General features: G+C 53.4%; 2 protein-coding genes across 15 annotated transcripts in view; both read right to left on the bottom strand.

The window, feature by feature from the left end:
- Window positions 1-2800: 2800 nt before the first annotated feature.
- On the bottom strand, window positions 2801-11958 carry RCVRN (recoverin). Its single transcript, XM_032617760.1, has 3 exons — window positions 9586-11958; window positions 6123-6234; window positions 2801-3166 (listed from the first exon to the last, which is right to left on the bottom strand). Exons 1-3 carry the CDS (start codon window positions 9964-9966, stop codon window positions 3051-3053), a joined length of 609 nt encoding a protein of 202 aa, XP_032473651.1. The 5' UTR covers window positions 9967-11958; the 3' UTR covers window positions 2801-3050.
- Window positions 11959-14146: 2188 nt separating this feature from the next.
- The window catches only part of GAS7 (growth arrest specific 7), a 200873-nt gene continuing 194449 nt past the window's right edge, over window positions 14147-20570 (bottom strand). For 12 of the 14 annotated variants that reach the window (XM_032615161.1, XM_032615167.1, XM_032615170.1 and 9 more), the window contains one exon: window positions 14147-20341. In XM_032615161.1, the coding sequence (XP_032471052.1) occupies window positions 20195-20341 (147 nt within the window). In that variant the 3' untranslated portion in view covers window positions 14147-20194. Of the gene's footprint in view, window positions 20346-20570 lie in introns of all 14 variants that reach the window. The other 2 variants (XM_032615162.1, XM_032615159.1) reach the window with 1 other exon arrangement.

The following is a 20570-nucleotide window of genomic DNA, read 5'->3' as shown; positions in this document are numbered from 1 at the left end:
TGGGTTATTGTTCTTGACGAGTTTGTTTCTGCCCTTGAGTTTCCATGTACGTGAGGAAGCAGAAGTTCAGAGATGTGAAGTGACCTCCACAAAGTCTCTATAGTGGACATCTATTTTTACCATCCACCCCTCTTATACTAACAGCACGAAAATTTTCCTTTTGGAAATCACACATCTCCCACTCTCAGTCCTTGAAGTTTGAGTCATTCCAACTCCATCCTCAGTGCCAAGGATGGGCATGAAAATCTGCTCGGCCAGGCTGAGCATGACATCCTCCTGGCACCAGATATTGGGTCAGGGATGAACACAGAACCAGTCAGAGCCAGTGAGAGACAGTCCTGGGACTCTTGACAAAGAAAGCATTTTTTCTTTCTTGCTGAAATTGGAACCACAAAGAAGTAAGCCTGGATCTGCTGGTAGCCCTCTTGGGGGAAAAGCCTGGCTGGGAATGGAGACTCCACAGCAGCGAGCAGAACCAGGAGATGGAGAAAGAGCCCTGAGACCTTGCTGGAGCCCCTGGATTAAGCCTGACCATAAAGTTGGTGCTACTCCTGGAATTTCAGTTACATGAGTCAATAAGATTTGTGCCACAGAAACTGATGTTGCGTCTTCCGTTCCTTGCATCTGGAAGAGTCTTGATGACATAGCTCATTACCACCCCTACCTCCTTCTCTTCTCTTCAGTCAAGTTGGACTTTACACTGCCTCTAAGTTCTCTTAGCATCTTCCCCACAGGGTGCCCTAGAGCTGTACAGGATCCCAGCCCAAGTGGCCCTGCCACCCCAAGCTAACAGAAGATGTGCTAGTTAGGTTATGACCCTTGGGTCCTCCATTGGCCAACAGAAGGTCCAGTGGCCCCTTTATGTCTCTTGTTGAACCACAAACCAACAAGGTTATTATGCAGTGTCTATCCTTTTAGACTCGAGTGACAAGGATACCTTGACCTCAGAGAGAAGTGAAAAGCTCCCAACTTCACACCCCAATCAACCAGAGTGCGTCATGGAGGGCAGTGTGTGTGGAAAGAGCACTGGAGTGAGGCATTGAGCCCTTTGGTTCTGTCCCTAGACCACCCTGGGTCTTTCATCTCCCTCCCACATGGCTCCTGGGTGGCCCGCTATGTCTGATACTGGAGGGGTATCTTGGGCAGGTTATTACTGTCCTCCCCCCAGAACCACTGGACCAGATGCTGTGGAGCCCCCTCTCACTTCCAGCTCCGATGCTGTGCAATCCCAGAATTCTCTGTCCTGTCATGTCCCGGTAGGGACTCCTGTTTGAGCACCAAATCCAACTCCTACTTCGTGGCCTTGGTGTCCTCATCTACACTATGGGGATAATAACACCTCCATCAGTGAAATAACGCCGAGCCTCCAGCAGGATGCCAGGCCCGTAGGAAACGCTCCATCCGTAAGTGTCATGATGACTCTCCGGTTCACCCTCCACAAAGAGCGGCACTTTCTGGCGGCGGTGATTGTGCCATTGCTGTTGCTAAAGCTGGGGTGATCCCCCCACACCAGCAGATGGAGACGCCCCGGCCTCAGAGGGTTGCACACAGGTTGCTCAAGTGTCCAGGACATCTGCATGTCCTGCATTTTTCTAACCTCATCTTGGAACTTAGGCCTGGAGAATAAATGAACTTTCAAAACTGAACACAATGCTCTGGAGAACCGGCCAGTGGAGCTCCGAGGTGTTCCAGGCCCTAGAGCTCTCATAAGGCAGTGTGGGCCAGTGGGCAGTGCTGGCCTGGCATCTGCTCATTAGCTGACCCTGGGCGACCTGCTTGCTGTCTCTGCGTCTCCTTTTCCTTGTCCCTAAAAATAGGGGCCTCAGGGCCATCTCGCTTCACCTTGCAGCGTATCAAAACTGAACTTGTCATTATCTCCTGAAACCAGCATCTCTCCCTGGTGTTTCCCATCTCGGTGGATGACGTCACCACTCACCCGGCACCCAAGCCACAAACCTGGCTGCCATCCTTGCTCCTCCCTCCTCCCCTCTGTACCAGTCAGGTGGATTCTACCTCCTAAATATCTCCCGAGCAGGTCCCATTCTCTTCGTCCCACTGCTGTTCCCCTGGCCCAGGCCACCTGGGCGACTGTAAGAGTGTGATCTCCAGGCCTCGGTCTTGCCCCTCTGATTTATTTCTACCCTGCCAGAGGGTCCTCTTACAAACATAAATCCCTCCTACTTGAAACCCCACACGGTACCCACCACCCTCACCTCCCATGGGCTGCAGGGAAGGCCTTGCATGCGCTGGCCCCTGTCTGCTTTGGAGGCTTACCTCACAATCCGCTCTCCCTCCCTCTGCTCTCTGGCTACACTGGCCTTCTCAGGGCCCTAGAACTCGAAGCGCTCATTCCTGCCTCAGGGTCTCTGAGACACACTGCTTCCCCACCCCCACCTCTCCCCCACGGCAGTCCACTGGGTCTTAATTGAAACCCCTCTTCATCAGGAACACCTTCCCCATCTCTGGGCAAGTCGGCCCCTCCCATTGTGTCTTCCCACAGTGCTTTGCGTGTCTCCATGGTAACCTCACCACCTCAACCGACTCGTTCAAGGTCTGTGGTCTCCTCTGCGCCCTGAGTTGCAGGAGAACAGGGCTGTGCTGTCTCTCCTTCAGCACCACAGTCCCCGCACCCTGGCCTACGGCTGCGACACATCCTTGTCTTTGAGGCTGAGCCGACAGAAATCATTTCTTCTTCCAGTTCGAGAATGACCAGTCAGCTACGTTCCCGGCTCCTCTTGCATTTATTGGAACCTGCTTACCCAGCAATCCACAAAGGAGCTTACACGGTACGGGGTGGGGATATTTGGGCCTCCTGTGACCTAATCCTGGGATTACTGCGGAAGCCTGGGCTGGCGGGCAGGTGGAGGGGAGGCAGGCGGGTATAGTGGGCGGGACTTGGTGAATTGCTAAAGACGCTTCCGTTTGGCTGGAAGCCGTGCTGCGGGGTTACTGTGCTGCGGGTTGGAGGCTCTCCCGCCCCGGGGGCGCGTGTGCACATGCGTGTTTACATTGGGGCGTGGGGGACGGGGAGGAGACCTGAGCAGTTGACGTCAGGGTTTCTTTTCCTTAAACTTCTCCTTCACTTTTTGCGGCTCAAATTGGATCAGTCGTAGAATTTCCATATTGGCTAGGGTTCCCTCGATGAACTCTTTCTCTGTAAGTTTATCTGTGCACAGGGGGGAAGAAATTACTTCAGTCAGGATAGGCTGCGATAAAGCTGACGTCGGCCAGCATACCCAGTACGGATGGATCTATTATTGAAAATACTGAGTCTCAGTGCCCCGGAGGGTAACCCCACCCCTGACTCCACCCTAGGACCCCTGGACCTCCCCAGGAACCAGCAACAAGAGGGTTAAGTTCAGGCACTGCCGGGCCTCGAGGAAGTGTGCTGTGTCTCTTCTGATTGGCTGGTGATCCTTTCCTAGGCGTCTCTACATCTGTGATCTACCTTCCCATTTAGGACAAGAGAGATCCTTGTCCCCAACTATTGAATTCAGTTCTATCCAGTGAAATGCACTCACTAAGCCCTTCCTCTGTGCCAGAGTCACTGTGTCTGGGGCTGAGGTCATTGCAGGGGGCAGAGGGCAGGGTGTGGCGTGGAAAGGAGTGAGATAATGTCCCCTGGCCCAGGAAACTGTTTGTCTGATGGGGAGACAGTCACCTGTAGAAATGACCCTAGAACGAGGCAGCTGTTCCTTCCTGCTCATGGCTATGCTCATAGTCCTGCACATAGTAGGTGCTCAATAAAGCCTGGCTGAGCTGATTTAGGTTTTGCCGTTGGCTTATGTTCCAGGCCTTTTCGGCAACCTTAATCCTTCCTGGATTAGGATCCAGCCTGTTTCCCTGTGCAGGTCAGGATGGTGAAACTTGGGTTTTAAAGTCCCAGCCGCCGACTTCCCTGGTGGTGTAGTGGTTAAGAATCTGCCTGCCAGTGCAGGGGACGTGGGTTCGAGCCCTGGTCCAGGAAGATCCCACATGCCGCGGAGCAACTAAGCCCGTGCGCCACAGCTACTGAGTCTGTGCCCGGGAGCCACAACTACTGAAGCCCGCGCACCTAGAGCCCGTGCTCTGAAACCAAGTGAAGCCACTGCCATGAGAAGCCCGGGCACCGCAATGAATAGTAGCCCCCGCTCGCGGCAACTAGAGAAAGCCCGCGCGCACCAACAAAGAACCAATGCAGCCAAAAATAAATAAATTTATAAAAAAAAAAAAAAGAAGAAGTAGTCCCAGCTGCTCTATCAGCCTCACACATAGCTTGAAACTCCTCCCAGGAGTGAGGCGTTGTCTCCAGATGGGCCATGTGAAAACACAAATCACGTGGTAGCAGTACTGTCTCAGCCTCCCAATACCACTGCCCCCTGTGAGTTTCACCTGGGTCAGTTTTCAGTTTAGCACATAGCAGAGCAAGGGACTCAGCACATGGCAGACCCAGAAGGGTGTCATGAAGCAGGTGAAAGAGCCAGTGGGGTCAGGTGCCACCAGGCTGCATCCAAGAGAAGGTGCGCTCAAAGGGGAGGTGACATCTGAGTGAGGCAAGGGAGGTGCCTACCCTCCAAAATTTAAGGAGGCTCTCACTTTTACGGTCCTGTGAGCACAGGGCTGGCACCTGAGGATGGGTGCCTCCTTAAATTTTGTGCCAGGGCACCTCACTTGCCTCGCCCTAGTTCTGGCCCTAACGTCAAAGATCTGGTTGCTAACCTGCCTTCTTCCTAGATTGCAGACTAGCAGGGTCCTTATTTGACAGCCTGCTCAGGCCTGTGCCCGGGAACCTTGGTAAGAGACTGCCCCAGAGATCACAAAAGGGGCCAATACCGGTTCCTCAGATGTGTTTGGACCATGCAGTGTTTCATCAATTGAGGCACTTCGGATTTTAAAAATCTCGATTGCTGGCCTCTCTTTTGAACAAATCAGATGGTGGGGCCCCAGTGGCACTGTGTTCCAGCGTGGCAACAATTGACCAGAGGCCGTAAGACCAGATAGGCCCTCACGCCCCACACTGTTCGCCAGTCCCTATCTATCACTTAGTAGGGCCTCTGTCCACTTCTCTCTCGTTCATCATCACGGCCCCTGTGGTCATTCAAGCTTGCAGCCCCCATCTGACACCAGCCCCTCTCCTGTGTCTTTCCCGAGTTGGACATGGGCCTCATGCACCAGTAGCCCTCACTGCCCAGTTGTGGAATCCATCTCCGCTTACAATGCAAGGCCGTACTCCCCACAGGCTGCTCCCAGCCAGACTGAACAGCGCAGGGAGCCAAGACAGGCCAGCTCCTGGAAGAAGGGGGCTTGAGGACACCCCCTCAGCTTTGCCAAGACTGTCCTAGCCCGGCACTGCAGTCTAAGACTTTTCTCACCCAACCTGCTTTCCTTGCCTCTGCGCATAACCGTTTCATCTGCTTTGCAGTCTGATGGCTTATCCCTGCCTCTTCCAGACCCCTCCCCATTTTCCCTCATACGCCTTCCCCCTCATCAATCTCTTGAAATCTAATTGAACTCTAATCCCATCTGGCCATGCTTCTCAAGGGACCCAAACTAACTTCCTAAAGGAAAAACCATGTAAATTGAGATCCCATTTACTTGGGACTCCCTGCTTTCAGACTATTCTGAAGTGAGGTTTACCCTCTCCCAACCGTGCAGAAGGCATTTTTGTAAACAAGTAAACCAAAGTGTCTAAAAACAGCAGGCACTCCGTTGGAAAAGAAAGTGGTTTGCTTTGCAAAGCCTCTAAACTTGCCGTTTGCATACAAACTGCTAATGGGCTGTTGCCTTGACGTTTTACAATTCCTTCAACGTGGGTTAACTCTGTCATAACAAAAGATGTTTTTTCTTCCAAAGCACACCATCATTTAGAGCCTTCCCCCTCCCCCCAGAGATCTCAGGCAGGGATGGAGTTTTATGAGCGGTGGGATGTGGTGCCATTTCCCATCAGCTCCAGAGGGGTCCCACAACTGCCCACTGACCATTCTGCGCAAGTCCCCACAGAAGCCCTTCCGACAGCCCCGCAGCAGGAGGAGGGGTCCTCGGTCCTGCGTGGGCACTGGACTCGGAAGGGTCAATCTTGTTGGGATCTCTAGGACACAGCCCATGACTGTGAAATCAAAGGCTAGGAAGGAGAAGTAATTCACCATCATCCTTCTTGCCAAAGAACCCCCAGATCTTCTCAGCTCGCTTCTCCGGGGTGTTCTCATCTTCCGGAAGACACTTCACATCCTCAGGACTGATCATCTTGAAAATAGCCTACACCAAATCAAGAGGGAGAACCCATGAGAGGGAGTAATTCTGGGGGAACCCATGTCGCTTACCAGGATGCACCACAGCAGAGGTTAAAATTCAGATGCTCAGGCCCCAGCCCGCCCTACTGAATCCAAGTTCCTGGGGGTGGGAAAGGGGCATCTGTACTTCTGAGATCCTCAGAAGGGACAGGGAATGTGGGGGAGGGGTGAAGACGGCTTTCTCTTCTTATTTTGTCCCTTTCTGCACTGTTTGAGTTTCCTGCCCCTGTAGACATATGACTTTCGTCTTATTAAGAAAATGAAAATAAGAATCAGAAACTTCCTGATGATAATCCCATAGCAGCCCCGAGGCTGCAGTTTGGGGACTGGTACCTTTAACCCCACTCCCCAGAAGTTTTAGAATATCAAACGGCTTCTTCTGGGTCCAGGTGGTACCTTGGTTGTAAGGGCTGATATCTGTCAAGTGATTAACGTTCGCCACTTTTCTAAGCGCTTTTACCTGTAAACTCATGACAAGTTTATGAGGTGGGGGTTATTGGCCCATTTCACAGAGGAAGAAACTGAGTCAACTAACTTGTTAGGAGTCACCCAGCCAGAAGCAGAAGAGTGGAGATTCTAACCCTGGCACGTTTGGTTCTAGAACCTCTGTACTTGCATCGTGTCCCATTCTGGAATGTCTTGGAGAGCATTCTAGGGGCTGGGGAAGGTCTCGGGAAGCCCCTCAGTTACCCTCCTGCTCAGGGAGGGATCCAGAGAGAGATTTAGCCTAAAGCTCAAGGATCCGTCTCACCTTCCTCTAGTCTCATTAATAAAGGAGTTGGATGGACAATATCCAGCAAAGAAGGAAGTGCCTCCCGACCTGTGATCAGGGAAAGGGACAAGGTGGTCTCGATGTGCCCTTTCAGCTCCAGGTTACTGGGATTCCACCAGGCCCTGGAGACATCGGGGAGCCAGCCAGGCAGGGGCAGTAATGCCTGTGAAATTAACCTGGAGGGAAGATCAGCAGCTTTAGAAGCCCCCTTTCAGCTCCCTGTGCTGTAACAAGAGAAGCAAGGAAACCAAACCCAGCAGCTGGGGCAGCAGCCTTGCTGACAGCGCTCAGAGCTCAGAGGTTCCCGGCGCTGAAGTGCAGCGGCTCCCTTAACTCCTCCATCTGTCCTGAGCCAGGGAACCATGTGCAGGCTGGACGGCTAAAGGCTGGGAGTGGCTGGCTGCCGGCCAACCCCGCTTCTAACGCCAAGGACGGACTGTCAGGGCCTTGGTGAATGGACCGAGAACGAACAATTGCATTCTCACCCTGGGCGCTGGGAGACTGTATGGTTTTCTCGACGCCATGCAGTTTGGTGGTGAAGTAGTTGGGACTAGAATCCTTAACTTCTGACTCCCAGGCCAGTGACCTTGAACCTGGTGAATAGCAGAGGCTCGGCATCATCTTTTTTTTTTTTTTTTTTTTTTGTGGTACGCGGGCCTCTCACTGTTGTGCCCTCTCCAGTTGCGGAGCACAGGCTCTGGACGTGCAGGCTCAGCGGCCATGGCTCATGGGCCCAGCTGCTCCACGGCATGTGGGATCTTCCCGGACCGGGGCACGAACCCGTGTCCCCTGCGTCGGCAGGCGGACCCTCAACCACTGCGCCACCAGGGGAGCCCTCGGCATCATCTTGCATAGCCTCAGCTGTGGATGCCCCCCTCCTTCTCTCCTCCCCCAACTCCTCCTTTCCCTGAAGGAGCACCAACTTGTAGGCCTCTGCTGGGCCTGGCATCCTTTAGGTGGTTCTGAGGAAGTGGTCCCCATCCCAGGCCACCTGCCAATCCAGGGGAGCTTGCTCTACAGGCAGCGCCCAGAGGCCAGCGAGGTTCCCACAGACACCTGCCCCTAATGGGAGGCCCAAGCAGAGTCCACTTACCACAAGCTGTATGCTTAGCTATTTTCTTTACGGTTTCTCCTAATAAGGGTGGAAGAACTGTGCAAATGAAAGCAGGATTGCAAATGCATCAAAAATTATATAAAATATGAAAAATACTCTCTCTCTTAACAGGAGTGGAATTAGAGAAATAAAGCTAGTGGCATGGGGTAGTGGGGCCAAAAAAAGATCCTGTAAAACGATACTAAATGGAGGGAAATAGAAATGATATAATAGGAAAAAACAGAAGCATCTTCATTGCCCAAAAATATAGGGATGGCTAAATAATTTTATGGCATGTCCATAAGATGGAATTCTAAGCAGCTATTAAAAACAGTTTGATATTGAAAACATTCATAATAAAATAGTGGCTGAAAAAAGTATACTAAAAACCGTATGTGAACATGTCATAGTTCTAAAATTATTTTTAAATCTACAGATAGAAGACTGGAAAGGTATATGCCCATATGTTGACAGTAGTTTTCTCTGGATAATGAAACTAAAGGCGATTTTCATTTTCTTTTGTGTAGGTTTCTAAGTTGCATGAATTCCTTATATATTAAATGAAACTCTTTTTCAGACATCTAAAAATCGTTATCGGATATACTTATCCTGGGCCAATGTATTTGAAACGTGTCTTTAAAATGACTTGTGAGGGGGCTTCCCTGGTGGCGCAGTGGTTGAGAGTCCGCCTGCCGATGCAGGGAACACGGGTTCGTGCCCCGGTCCGGGAGGATCCCACATGCTGCGGAGCGGCTGGGCCCGTGAGCCATGGCCACTGAGCCTGTGCGTCGGGAGCCTGTGAGCCATGGCCGCTGAGCCTGTGCGTCGGGAGCCTGTGCTCCGCAATGGGAGAGGCCACAGCAGTGAGAGGCCCGCGTACAGCAAAAAAAAAAAAAAAAAAAAAAATGACTTGTGAGGGACTTCCTTGGCGGTCCAGTGGTTAGGACTCCGTGCTTCCACTGCCATGGCCCTGGGTTCAATCCCTGGTTGGGGAACTAAGATCCCACAAGCCCTGTGGCTATATATATATATATATATATATATATATATATATTTATATATATATTTATATTTATATATATATAATGACTTGTGAAAGAATCTGAGTACGTCCTGTGGAAGGTTTTGAAGGACATTTTAATGAAGAAAGGAAGGAAGGTGGGAGGGAAAGGGGGAAACAATAAAGGTAAATAGTAGAAAATACCCAGATTCTTCTTCTTTAGGAGGAAAATGAAGCTGTGGGAACGCACCCAGCCCTCTATTAATACTGGTCTATTGGAGACCCCTCCTGACCACGCTGTCAGAGCCACTGACTCCCAAAGGCCGGGGCCCCACTCCCCCCGCCATCCCCGCCCCCAGCCAGGCCCCCTGTGCGGAAGCAGCAGCAGGGGGTCCTGATCCCGGGTGAGCCCCCGTGCAGCTCAGCCGGGAGCGCAGAGGCTGCCACTGACCGTGACGATCTCCAGCACTTCGTTCTTGCTGATGCTGCCGTTGCCATCTACATCGTAGAGGGAGAAGGCCCACTCCAGCTTCTGGTTGGTCTTGCACATGCTGGTCATGTGCAGGGCGATGACATACTCCTTGAAGTCCAAGGTGCCATCGCTGTTGGCATCAAAGCTGCGGAACACGTGCTGGGCGTAGGCCTTGGGGTCGGCGTCAGGGAAGAACTTGGAGTAGATGGTCTGGAACTCCTGCCGGGTGATGCGGCCACTGGGGCACTCCTTCAGGAAGGACTGGTACCAGGTACTCAGCTCTTCCTCTGTGAACCTGGTGTTCAGCTGCAGCTCCTCCAGGATCTCCTTGGACAGGGCTCCGCTTTTGCTGTTCCCCATGGGTGAGCAGGTGTGGGCCCAGCCGGTCTGTCACCGCTGGGTGGGTGGGTGTGTGGGAGCAATGGGGTCTCCGGGCTGCCTGGCTGGGTGCTGCTGGAGGCGGTTGCACCCTGAGATGCTGGTGGATTAGGAGGATTTGTGGCTGGTTCACCCCTGTACTTGGAGGGAGGAGGGGCCCAGAGCTTGCGTGGGGAGACGAGCTCCCAGAAGCCCCCTGAGATTAAAATAAAGAGCTGACAGCAGGAGGTCAATCCATCTTGGCCTTCTGGGAGGATAGGACAGGTGATCAGAATCTTCAGAGCCAAAGCCTTGAGCCGAGGCCTTTCCCACTGCCCCTCATCCATCCCTGCGCCAACTGACCCCACCAGCTCTAGCTCTCTAAGAGCAACGATGTTCCCTGCCTGCCTTCTGCCCTAAATCTGAGGGTCTCAGCGACAGGGATGGCCCTGTAATGCAGGGGTCAGGAGCCAGGCTCTGGAAGCAGCCCAGGTTCAAATCTCAGCTTTGCAATTTACTAGCTGTGTGACCCCAGGTGCGTTTCTTAACGTCTCTCTGCCTAGAATTCTCTTGCCCTAATCTTTCACCTCCTTCATGGCTTTCCTTAAATGTCTGTCGCCTTCTCAGCCAGGCCTATAGTGACCATTCTGTCAATAAGAGCGCCCCCAACCGTCAGCACGCCTCAGGCTGTTTATCCTGCTTGACTGCCCTTCCTTGATCGCAGGTACACCTTCTGACTTACTGTTTATGTATTCTGCCTGCCGCCTGGGATCCCACCAGAAGGAAAGCGCCATGAGGGCGGGGATTCTATCTGTTTTGTTGCCCGCTGCATCTCCATCGCCAGAAGGGTATCTGGCGGGTTTGGGCCCTCAGTGACTATTCTTTGAGTGAACAGGCATGATAATAGCGTCTCTCCCACTGTTATTGTGAGGCTGAAACGAGTTAATACGTGCAATGCATTTAGAATAGAGCCTGGCACGTAGTAAGAGCTGAACGCATGTTAGTTTTTGCCATTACTCTTCTATGACAGGGGTCAAAAACTAAACTGCTTACAGGGGCCAGCAAGTGGAGTGTGTGAGTGAAGCCGGGGGTCAGGGAGGCAGTAGGCGTGGTGAGGCCCACGCCTGCATGGCAGGGGCTGCCAGTGTTTGACTCCATTTGAATGTGGTCAGATGGGATTATGGCCTGGTGTTACTAGATTTTTTGGTAAGCCAAAAGAAATCCAGAAATCAGATTTTCAGGTTTGAAAATTGCAATTTGGAAAAATTGGAAATTTGCGATTTCCGAACTTTAAGATTGATTTCCAAATTTTCAAAAACATAGGGTGGGGTAAATATAACTTATCTGTGGCTCAGTTTCAGCTGCAGGTCATCAGTTTGCAACCAAGCCTGGTGCCAGGAGCTGGCAGACAACATGCTTGTTGAGTGAGTGACTAGACAAGCAGGGGACAGGGAGCTCCACCAGGGGAGGCTTCCACCCCTGCGGTCAGCTCGGTCACCAGAACAGGCCACAGGGAAGAGCCCTCGTGAGTAGGTTTGCACCTGAAATCTCATCACCCAAAAGAGAGGTCGGTGGCGCCCTGGCTTGGCTGAGCATAACGCCTGGAACCCCAGAATCGCCGTCTTGGATGGGAGAGATGTCTCTTCTTTGTCCAGGGCTGGTAACTATAAAGCCCACAGCGTCTAGGCGGGTGAGTTGGGGTTTTTATCCTATTTCGTAACAGGCTAATGGCAGGGGAAAGCAGGTCCCCGCTGCTGGGAGAGAGCCACCTGCCAGCCTCCCCTGGTGTTGCTCGGAAAGGACCCGGAAGTTCAGGCACAGATGTGCTGACCTATCCCTCCTGACCACCCCACCCACTGCGGGTCCAGAGTGTTTCTCAGGAGGCCTTAAGGTTAGGGGATGGGGTGTGTGTGTATGTGTCATTATTTTTTCCCCATCAGTTTGTGACAGCATATCATTTCTTCAAAGGAGCCCTTTCTCTTTATCTAGACTTTCACTGTCTTGCAGCATTTGTTCTCCAGAGCAGTTGGAAACAGGACAGTCACTGAACTCAAAAACAAACAAACAAAACCCAGGCCATGAAAGTGAGGCCACAGGCCTTCACCCTGGCCTCTGAACCTGGCATGGGAGGTGATTAGAAGTGCCTCCTGGGTATCCACACCGAGACTGCAGGTGAGGCGAGGCGGATGTCACAGGAAGAAACCAAGCTCCAAAAGGATGTCACCTGCCTGTGTCACACAGCTGCCAAATGGCGAAGCCAGGAGGAAAGCCCAGGGCGGCCTCCCCACCGAGGGCTCTTTTCAAGACATTACAGCCGCCTCCTTTCTCAAGGAGGCCTGAGCAGAGGGGTCAGGAAGCTGCATTTCTGAAGGTGAGGACCTGGGTTGCCATGACGACGGAAGAGGCGGGTAAGGAGGCAGGGCCCCGGCTTAACACAGAAGGCAGCCAGAGCTCCCCCAGTCCCTCTGCCCTTCCCGAGGGCAAGGAGGAAGGAGCAGGTACTGTTCACATTCTTCAGGTTGCTGTGCCCAGGAGGGGCCCAACCGTGGGAGGGGACCACAGGCAGCTGTGTTGATGCTGCCGAGAGAGGGGTCATGACCTGGAGGTTTGTTTGAAAACCTGAATAAACATCTTCTATCAGAGGGAGAGTTTATGCTCCTTAGCCAAACAAGTTGTTGGGGATGATGTATTGTGAACGGATTTGTTAAGTCTGAGCCGGGGCCATAAACTCTCCCCGAACCCCTAAGACCACTGGGGAGAAGGCCTCGTCTCCGGCCAGTGACTCTGTGTCTCCCCCTCCCGGCCTGGCCTTCACTGAAAGACACAGGCTCTTCCCAGAGGCTGGCCCTGTCCCACCCCAAGCTGGGAGTCCCCCAGCTCCCATCCCGTTCCTCTACCTTCCCCTGCGTGAGCCGAACGGCAAGCGGACCCTTCGACCCCGGCCAGGAAGCAGAGAGGTAAGGGGATTTGGAGAGGGCGGGTGGGAGGCCGAGAATGGGAAGGAACGCCCCTCCCAAGGGCGTCCCCATTGCGGTAAATAGCGATCCATCCTTTGGGTTGCTTGGACCGACATCCTCGGCGTCATCACCAGCGCCTCTGTTTCCGTCACACCCCACTTCACTCTGGCTCGAAATCGTGCTGGCTCCACTTTCAAGGCTCGTCCAGAACCTGAGCATTCTCGCCTCCACGTGGCCACCCCTGCAGGCACCATCCCCTCTTCCCGAGTTATGGCTGCCCTGGTCCCCTGACCCCCTAGCGAGCCCCACAGCAAGGAAATTAGGCTGCACCCGCTACCCGGCTTGGACCACCCCACGCCCCCAGAGTAAAAGTCATAGGCCTTGCAAGGCCTTCCAAGCTCTGCGGAGTCTGCCCGCCCCGCCCTCCAGCCACACTGGCCTCAAACAATTAGGTGCCTCCGGCCCTTAAAGGGGCTACCTCCTCTGCCTGGAGCATGCTTCCCCCAGCTACCTGCCAGGCTTCCTCCCAGGGAGGGACTTCAAAGTCCCAGGTCTCCTCGACTTTGGTCAAATGTCACCTTCTCAGTGAGGCCACCCCAATCACCCCATTTCATGTTGCAACTCACCCACCCTCACCCCCGAAACTACCCATCCCCGCCCCCCGCCCTTTCTCCGTAACACCTAACATCTTCACACACACTGTACCATTTCATTACTCTGTCTCTTTCAGCTAGAAAATAAGTTCCATGAGGTCAGGGTTCTTGATCCGTTTTCGCCACTGACGTGTTCCCAGTACTGAGAGCAGTGTCTGACATACAGTGGTGTTCAATAACTATTGGATGGATGGACGGATGGATGGATAAGAAAAGAAATAACAGCCAGGAGCCTCTTCTGTTCACAGGGACAGAAGTCTCCAGGGGAGGGGACTGGGGCCAGGGGTGTGGGTCTGACAGCGTGATAACCATCGGGGGGTGGGGGTGGGGGGGGGTCAATGCCCAGGTGCCCTTTGTCCCTCTGCTAAGTCATCGGGGGTAAAATTATCACCAAGCCTGGGAGTATGGGAGGAACGCTGAGCCCATTTGTACAAAGGAGAGTGTGGCAGCCCTCCAGGGAAGAGGGTTGCCCAGTGGGACGACTCAGTGTCTCTGGACAGTTTATTTTACATGGGATGAAGCTAAGCATCTCGAGTGTACACACAGCGCCGAAGGGAAAAAAAAAGAGAACACTTAACTTCCTGAAAATGCTTTATAATAATGCAGAACAATTATATATAGCAAACGCCTTCAAAATTTAAACCCTTTAAACATTTAACTTTTCAGCATTAATACACACAAATGCTATTACGGGGCTGGGCTGGGGTGGGGTGGGGACGGGGTGGGAAGGGTGGATTACAGCCTCCATAGGGATCAGAGTTTCAAGAGTGTTACTTATAAATTATAGTACATCAATTTTATTTACTGATCTAGGCAGCCAGGGGATGGAAGGATATACAATGTGGAGTAAACACATTCATTCTGGGATGAGGAATGCTGGAGGAGACACCGCTGTTTAACGTTAAAAATGTATAAAGTATTTAGCAAAAGTTACAGAAAACAGAGCAAACAAGCAAGTTTGTTAGAAAATTCCACTTTCATGGGGTTTGCTGATGTGCTCGTTTGTGAAAGGGCTGCCCACCCCCTTCACCTCCTTCCTAAGGGCAGAGATGCAGATTTGGGGCCCCTGTCACCAAGGATGGCTCGTGTCCCTTTGAATGACTGTCCCTGGGTCCACATGGCTGCCTGGAGGCCACAGTCCCGAGAGCCAGTCTGCTGCCGCGTGTGGCGCCAGATGGGGAGCAACTCCACTCGGTAATAACACACAGGTCCCGGGAGGGGATGTGACTTAACTTCAGGTTATGGGACAAATGAGACAGCAGAGCAGGGCCAGTCCGGTGCTCTTGCCCTGGTACCATATGCTTTCCTTCCTCATCCCCATGTCACACTGTCCCCAGGAGAGCACGCGTGTGCCTGACCCCCTGCATCCCGCCGCTGCAACCCCATTAGGAATTTCCCTCAGACACAAAGGGTCAATTCCCCTGAACAGCGCATAGAGATCCAAGTTCATCACAACCCCTCTTCCCTCAGAGGCACCTCCCAACAAAGGCACCCAACAGCCACGCCCCAGCATCTAGAGGGTTAGGGGAAATGGAACATTGGTTTTTGTCACTTGTCTTGGTCTCACCCAAACCAGGAAAGGGGAGTTGGGTCCCTCACTTTCAGGAAAGGCCCGACAGAAATGACTTTCATGGTGTGGAAGTCTTTCGTGGTCCCCGGCAGCGTGGGGCCCTGTGACTTGGGTTCCATGGCCCATACCTTCACCTGGCCTGGACCCAAGAATGTCTTCCATTTGCTGGGAGAGGTGCTGGTTGCCTTCCGGGGCTCAACTTTCACGGAGCAGGGCACGATCAAGATGTGCCTGGAGGAGTTCTTACCTTGGGGGTCAGGCCCAGAGCTGAACAGTGTCAGCTGGGTGCGGCCCCCTCTCTGCCACCATCCAGCACGGTGAGGGCACAGGCCAGGCGAGCAAAGCTCCGGCAGCGACAAGAACCTGAAGGGAGGGGGCTGTGTCTTCAGGCCTGTTTATGCTCCTTGGAAGTGACTTTCAGGACATGGTGTCAAAACTTGGTGGATAAAAATTAATGACTTCTGCTTTCTTTAGGGGTCCAAGGAGGAACTACCTCATTCTCAACAGCTCACGAAACTCTCAAGTGTTTGCATCTGAACAGAGAAGCGCCTGGGTGTCCCTCTCGTGAGGGTGTCAGGTGACATCACGCACAGCCATGCTGACGGGACACAGACTGGGCATGACGTGGGCACAGGGTACAAAACTGGAGGTGCCAAGGGGAGGAGACAGAATGCAGCAGCTGGAGGAGGCCTGGGAGGCCGTCTAGAACGAAAACCTTCAGTTTGCCGATGAAGGAACAGAGATCCAGGAAAGGGTGGTGACGGACTCCCTGGCTTCTCATCCACGCTCCCTCCACCCACCTTCCACACCCTCTAACCCTCACCAAATGGCAGGGACTGGGCGAGTTGAAGGGAGCGTCCCCAGAAGCAAGTAGAACTACCCGCTGAGATGCCAGCGGAAATGGAGGGCAGTGGAGACCCTGCCCGCCCCCTCCCCCCTCCCCCAGCAGCTTTCTGCATTGTCAAAAACCTAAAATGATCCGAAAATGCAGGCGTGAGCCCCAAGAACCACTCGTGGGCGCCGCTGGCTGAAAGTAGCCGTGCAAACGAGCTTAAGACCACAGGCCAGGAACTTCGGGGGCAGACAACGCATTTTAAAAGCAAGGAAGCAGCGGGGTGCACCCACGCAACGGACTGGAGATATAAGGGGACAAGCTACTGACATCCAGCCACGAGGTGACTCAGAGGCAACGAGCCGAGTGACGGAGGCCAGACTGTAAGGCTACTGCAGTGTGGCTCCACTTCTGCGACATTCTAGAAAAGGCAAATCTGCAGGGTCAGAAAATCCATCAGTGGTCACCAGGTGCTGGGGGTGGGAGGAGTGGATGGACATCAAAGGAGCCTGAGGGGATGTTTTGGAGTGATGGAAATACCACGTTGATTTCGGTGCTGGTTACAAGGCTGTGTACCTTTGTCAAAATTCACTGAACTGTAGACTTCAAAAGGGTGAATGTTACTGTATGTCAATGAACCCCCGATACCAAACGTCAAAGATCTCAATAAACTTGCAAAAAGAAAAGGCAGGGGGACGTGTAGGGGCGGGGAGGTTTATGGAAATAAGACAGTATGCTGGCTAAGGAAGCCGGCCGCTGGTCTGCGCCCCACTTAACATTTGTCCAAGGCTTTCCCTACCTACATAATCAGCAGCAGGTCTGCAGAATCCTGTTTAAACTCTCCTTGTCAAGGCCACTCACAGCTGGAAGTAAAATCACTTCAACAGGCTGAGGTCTTTGACGTCCTTTGAATTTCATGGCTTGAATTGCCAAGAAGGGACTTTGGCTCCACCAGGATTTCTCTGCACCCATCCCCTAATCTCGTAATGGATTGGTTTTCACGAAGGGAACAGAAACAAACCCCTGGTTCCTGAGTTGTACGGTTTCTATTTGCTTCGATCATTAATCAGCCCCAGTGAAGGGAGAAATGTCTCCTACTGCAGAAACCCAATCCACCCTCCCCAGTGAAAGGAGGCCCAAGGCGGTTCCACGGGCAGAACCTCGGGGCAGCCGTTCCTGTGGCTCAGCTGGCCAGGGCTTTGCAAGACCGATCAAAAGCAAGAGGAAAAAAAAATGGAGAGGAAAAGGTAGCTTTTCTTGGAGGTTTTCGTGGCAACTCACTTTTGTTTTCGAGACTGTTTTGTAAAAAATCAGGCTATCACAGACAAAACGAAGTGCACCCGTGTCTCCCAGGTAGAAGAGGCTCACCTGTCCTCAGAAATGGAACAATGGATGTGCTCAAGGATGGCCTGGGGCCACTCACCCTGAATCAAGCCAGGCAGACCCTCCTATAACCTACGCGCCAAAGCCCAAACCCAAACCACCGCCGGGGCCGAGGGTCCCTCCGAAGCGCGCTTTTAGGTATTCCAGACTCTTCATCCTAACTCTGATTTCACCCACGTGTGGAGCCCTGTTAACATAGGGATTCCAGCCCTGCTTGTAATTCGCTGTTCATTTCACGGCTCTCACTGGCCGTCCTCCGGCTTCATTCTCCCTCTTTGTAAAGTGAGAAGAATTATTTAAAACAAATCTCTGAACTTTGAGTTGGATATGAGCCGTGGAGGGTCTGGCGGACCAGGTGGTCATACTCTTGTTGCTGCCCGGTTTCTCTGTCCTTGGGTAAATGCCACATGGCAGTAGTCTGTATTACGATTACAGGCTCCCAGTGGGTTAAATGTGGAAGGGGTGCAAGGTTCTCATTCCCCAGAAAGGTCTGAAAACATCCCCCTTCCACATGGAGAATAGAGGGGGGCCGGGGGCGGAGTGCCTGTCTGGTATGCAGCTACATTTCTAGTACCGGCACAGTGCCTGGCCTGCCCCAGGTGTCTGCTGATTAAATGAACGAATGAGTGAACGGCTGAATGAAAGAAGAGCTATTAGCACAACAGACAGTATCTCTGCAAACCTAAATTCTGCAGAGTACCTGTACGTGAATGCCCAAGTTACCCGCAAGACCCCTGGAGAAAAGACAAGTCTACCAAACAGGAGACTGTGGGCTCCCCTGATGACAGGGCCGTACCTTGTCCCTAGATCTTAGCCCAGGCTCAGCTAAATGCCTGGTGAATGATAAAAGGAGGGAAGAAAAAAGAAAAAAGAAAAAAGATGTGGGAGGGCTAACGAAACCGAGGGAAAAGGATGAGGGGCAAAGAATGACTTCAGGAGATAGACTGGCCCGCAAGGGGCCGACGTGGGCTACCCTGAAAGAGGCAAGAGAGCCCCAGGGCAGCACAGAAGACTCCGGAATCCTCAGATGGGGACGAGAAAACAAAATCAACGAGCGGTATCACACTCAAAGCATCTGCGTTAGTAACAAGGCTGTTGGCTTTGAATGTCGGAAAATCACCCGCAAATTAGTTGACTAAGCCACAAAGCAATTACTACTAGCACCGATCTTTTACAGAGAAACCAAAGAAATGATATCCCCAAACTGGCAGCTGGTGTCATGGCCCAACTTCAGACCAGGAGTGGTTCTCCATGCCAGACACGCATCCGTCCTGCTGGCCTTCACGTTGGTGAAGGCCTTCCTGTTGACCTTTCTGGTTGGGATGTTTCAGTAAAAAAACTGGCAAAGCTTGCTTTGCTTTAGGCTATTCGGCATCTTTCTACCGTAACTACGAGGGCGCCATACTGACTCAAAAGGCAGAGGTGCCAAAAGATCCAAGAGTAACAAGTCATCAGTTACCAGCATGGACGACAGAGAGAAAGACCAGTGAGTTTACCTTAGACGTCTGCCCTTACGAGAAACACGTGAGTCCTGTGAATCCGAAGTAGTCGAGGGAAAGATTAACAGGAAAGATGGGTTCTCAGGGTGCGGGTTCCGGGCCAGAATGTGCCCCTTGCAAGTCGTCTGGCCTCCTCCAGCCCTTTTCTTCCTCCCGTGGCCTCGAGCTGATTCTCAAGATTTAACACGTAAGGGAGAAAGTGATGAGTGAGGACCCGATGGCAGTGCCAAAGCTTCCCAGGTCACACGCAGACCAGGCTCTCCCAGCAGTGGGGAGATGGGCGAAGGGCAAGGGGGTGGCAGCACCTAGCAGGGGCTCCGTGCGGGGATCTGAAGCATGCAGGAGCTGAGAGGCCAAGGTGCCAGACTGCCTGGTGACACGTACTGTGGCTACAGGCTGCGATGCCTGTACAGTGCCTGCCAGTGAGAGCCATACACGAGACAGTGGTCCCGACCCCGCCGTGCGAAGGCAGGTGGAGCCATCCGGGGGGGTGACAGACACTTGCCCCAACCCATCTCCAACATGGGACTGACCCAGCCCCCAGGACAAGCGAGGGTGGAGGATGGAGCTCCCCCGAGGAAGCGGCTGTGGGCTGGGTGGACGGGGCTGCCCAGAGACAGCACGTGACACTGACGCCTGATCTAATAGGAAACACGATTCAATGCTCCGACTCGGGGCGAATTTGCTGAACGAGGTAGTTCCATCCTGACCTCTGCAGGCAGGGTCAGTCTGGGAGAACAGGAGCCAGGCATTCTTCCCAAGACTCCCAACGATGAAAAGTAGCAGAGAAGAGCCAGGATGTGGGCTCCCAGAATATGCAACGGGAAAAAACAAAGAGGGAGGGCTGCTGCAAAGGACTCTGGGTGTGGGCTGTTAAGCTGAAAGGTGCCTTCTATCCACGATTCTGATCCTGACCCTTGGCTTGGAGACAGAGACCTCTCTCCCCCGCCCCTCCAAAGCCCTGGAGACAAGTGGGCTGGCTGGAGGAAGGGCCTTGGGGCTTCCAGGGGCGTCAGTGTGTGACACAGCTGGCTCTGGGTGGGGAGAGGACCTCTCTGGTGCTCAGCAGGGACCACAACGTTCCAGCCTCGGTTTGTTCTCGGAGTGGCAAGCACGGCATGGGACTTGGGGGGCTTCAGCCTCGGAGACAAGGGCAGGGCTGTGGATCCATCTTCTCGGCCTGGGAACACTGGGGAGCTCCCCATGGGGCCATCCGGGCCGCTCTTCTGGCTTCACTGTCCCCTCTCCTCAGTGGACCAGGAGAGCGGGTGGGAGGGCAGCTCCGCTTGGGAGCAGGTCCCCCCCTGGCAGGAGTGCCACCTCCTCTGCGTGGGACCTCAGCCCCTCCTCGGCAGGACCCCCCAGGCCGTGTGTCTAGATCTCCATGTCCACGGGGCGGATGTTGCCCGTCTTGTGCTCCCTGACCCACAGCTCCCTGTCTTTGGCTGGGTCCACTTTTCGAAGCAGTTGGTCCACAGGCTCGACTGTCTGCAAGGGATGGAGAAGAGGGATACCTTCAGAGGCAGCGGCCAGGCCAGGGGCATATCCTCTGAACCACGCTGCTTGCACCCTCGGGCCCGTCAGAGGAGCCTCTCTAGAGGGTTGTGAGGCCCCGGGGAGGCCCGTGCGAGGGACAGACGTGGCAGGGGCTGGAAGACCCGGGGGCCTGAAGCTCTGGCCTCTGCCCTGCTCTCCCTCGTGCATGTGACCCTC

Source organism: Phocoena sinus, chromosome 20 (genome assembly GCF_008692025.1).
Source record: "Phocoena sinus isolate mPhoSin1 chromosome 20, mPhoSin1.pri, whole genome shotgun sequence".
Taxonomy (NCBI): Eukaryota; Metazoa; Chordata; class Mammalia; order Artiodactyla; family Phocoenidae; genus Phocoena; species Phocoena sinus.
Note: the sequence above shows the minus strand (reverse complement) of the source record. Positions and strands in the feature narration are given on the sequence as shown.